Source organism: Argentina silus (assembly GCF_951799395.1).
Source record: "Argentina silus genome assembly, chromosome: 18".
NCBI lineage: Eukaryota > Metazoa > Chordata > Actinopteri > Argentiniformes > Argentinidae > Argentina > Argentina silus.
This window is the reverse complement of record NC_139672.1, coordinates 11,028,271-11,030,671: the sequence shown is the minus strand read 5'-3', so window position 1 is coordinate 11,030,671 and position 2,401 is coordinate 11,028,271. Positions and strand designations below refer to the sequence as shown.

The window sequence follows — 2,401 nt, the reverse complement described above, 5'->3', positions numbered from 1 at the left end:
TAGCCTTTGGGAGTTTAGCCTTTTGGTCTAAGGCCTTTGGGAGTTTAGCCTTTTGGTCTAAGGCCTTTGGGAGTTTAGCCTTTTGGTCTAAGGCCTTAGAGTATAGCCTTTGGGAGTATAGCCTTTGGGAGTATAGCCTTAGGGAGTATAGCCGTAGGGAGTATAGCCTTTTGGTCTAAGGCCTTAGAGAGTATAGCCTTTTCATTTAAGGGAGTATGGTAGTGTGGTCTCACACCTGAGGGAGTATAGCAGTTTAATCTGAGAACTAAATCCACTGACTCTATTGCCTGAGAACTGGGGACGTCCTAACAGGGACACTGTACACCCCACCTTGCAGAGGTGATATCACAGCAATCTACATATAAAAAGATGCAGGTGGTATCTTGTGCATTGCTATTTTAAAAGATGTTCACACCTGCACGGATATGCAAATGTTCCTCTAATTGGAGAATGTGAATCGTCTATCATATGGATGTGATGTGAATTGCCTGCCGCAATAAGACTACAACTCGTCCTCCGGCTGGCTCGATTGGGGTTAAATAATACTGGACTTTTCTTACTGTATATAATGTTTCAGATGTCTACTTTAATTCTCCCACTTCATCATCATCCTACACCAGTTCCCCAGTGTTCTGTCAACATAGTGACACAGGCCTTAAATTGTTTCATTTGTTCACTGTGGGTTATAGTGAAGTACAGTAATTTGAAAATGCAAGTTGAATTCTTTTAAAGGGGTAGTTCACCCAAATTATGAATTTACCTATTTGTTTTAGGATTCAAGCTTGAAACTGACAGGTTACACCAAGGAGGAGGTGTACAACAATGGCACACAACCCACTCCCTGTAGGATATATTTTCATAAAATAATCCATAAATCCATACCCGAGAACACCAAGACTACTTTTCAATTACTCGTGGTAATAGGGTAGAAAAGACCGTCCCGAATATGAGTTAGTTTATGTATAGAGACTATGCAGTATAGTTACCTGCCCCTCAAGTCTCTGTTTTGTCTTGTCAATCTGTTGAGTTGCTGAGACGTGTCTTATCTCCTCCTCATAATGCGCAGGCGTGATCCAATCTGAGCCCTGTGAAAAGCTGTTCGATTCAGAACTCCACCGTCGTGTGCGCGACTCTCTCTGTTTTCACATTTTTCCTCAACCTACTAAACCGCCGAGAGGCGACTTTTTGAAATCTTCCTCGAAGGGAGAAAAGGCTATCACGTTTCCTAGGTTACAGATCTCGACGAACAACATATTTCAACCTGTGGATATAGTGCGTGGCGCGCGTCAGGAGATTACCGTACATTCGGATCGGTGGTCAGTTCTCCAGCCATTGGTATCTGGGACGCTCTCTCTCCGTAGCCGGTTGCGCGCTTTATTCCCGGGTTCGGTGTTGTTGCGCGGGGGGGTGGGGGGGGGTCCGGGGTCTTGTCTAGACATTTAGGCTGTGAACTGATTTTCGGTTTATGAATGGCCCTGACATGGAGGAAATTCCGTTTCAGAAAGTCAAAACCAGGCGAAAGACAGGATACTGTCCACCCGGCGTCCCTCTGACTAGCATCGCCTGCGAGGACGAGTTCGACTGCAAGGAGCTGGAGTCTCTCTTTCAGAACTACAACCTGAAGCTGGAGCAGACGTCCACTCTCAAAGCCCTGGCTGTCCTCATCATCATGGCATCGACGCTGGCCGTGGTGGAGTTGCTGTCCGGCCCCAGCTTGACCATCTCCAAGGGCTCCCATCCGGTTCACTGTATCATCTTTACGTCCCTGTTCATCGTCACCAACGTCAAGTACCTGCAGGTGACCCAGCTCCAACAGATCGTTAACCTGACCTTGCTTTTCGGCTTCACCTTCTCCTTCCTCTGCTGTCCCTTTTCTCTCGGCGCCGTGGGGATGGACCCTCCGACGTCCCCGGAGCAGGGGATGTGGCAGCTCATGCTGGTCACATTCGTTGCCTACTCGCTGCTGCCGGTGCGGACACTCTTGGCTGTCGTGTTTGGAATAATGGTTGCCATCTCTCATATAATTGTAACGGCCACGTCGGTGACAGTGAAGACGCAAAAATTGTGGAGAACGGTGAGTGCTTTGAGATATTTTTCAATCCATCGCGACCATGTCACATGGCTTTGTTTATTTGTATGAGGCTAAGCTACAAGCATGTCTGCTGATGTGTTTTTTTTATCAACAAGCTGTTAGGGAAAATACATCGGGCAGCTGACAGACGGCGACAATTTGAAGTTCAGCACCGTGTGGATGGACAGCGACCGGCGGAGCTGACTGACAGGCGCGCAGGGCTATACGCGCTGCTCGTATTATTATTTCTTAAGACGGACACTGCTATTCTGCGATTAAATATCATGCTTTGGTTAAAGTTAGCAGCAGCAGTAGGCCTTAATATATTGT

General features: G+C 47.1%; 1 protein-coding gene across 1 annotated transcript in view; it reads left to right on the top strand.

The window, feature by feature from the left end:
- Positions 1–1,465: 1,465 nt before the first annotated feature.
- Positions 1,466–2,401, top strand: part of LOC310819282 (adenylate cyclase type 1-like) — a gene marked incomplete at both ends in the record, with an annotated part of 43,088 nt that continues 42,152 nt past the window's right edge. The window contains one exon of the mRNA XM_083690525.1: positions 1,466–2,074. Within this exon, the coding sequence (XP_083546651.1) occupies positions 1,466–2,074 (609 nt within the window). The remainder of the gene's footprint in view (positions 2,075–2,401) is intronic.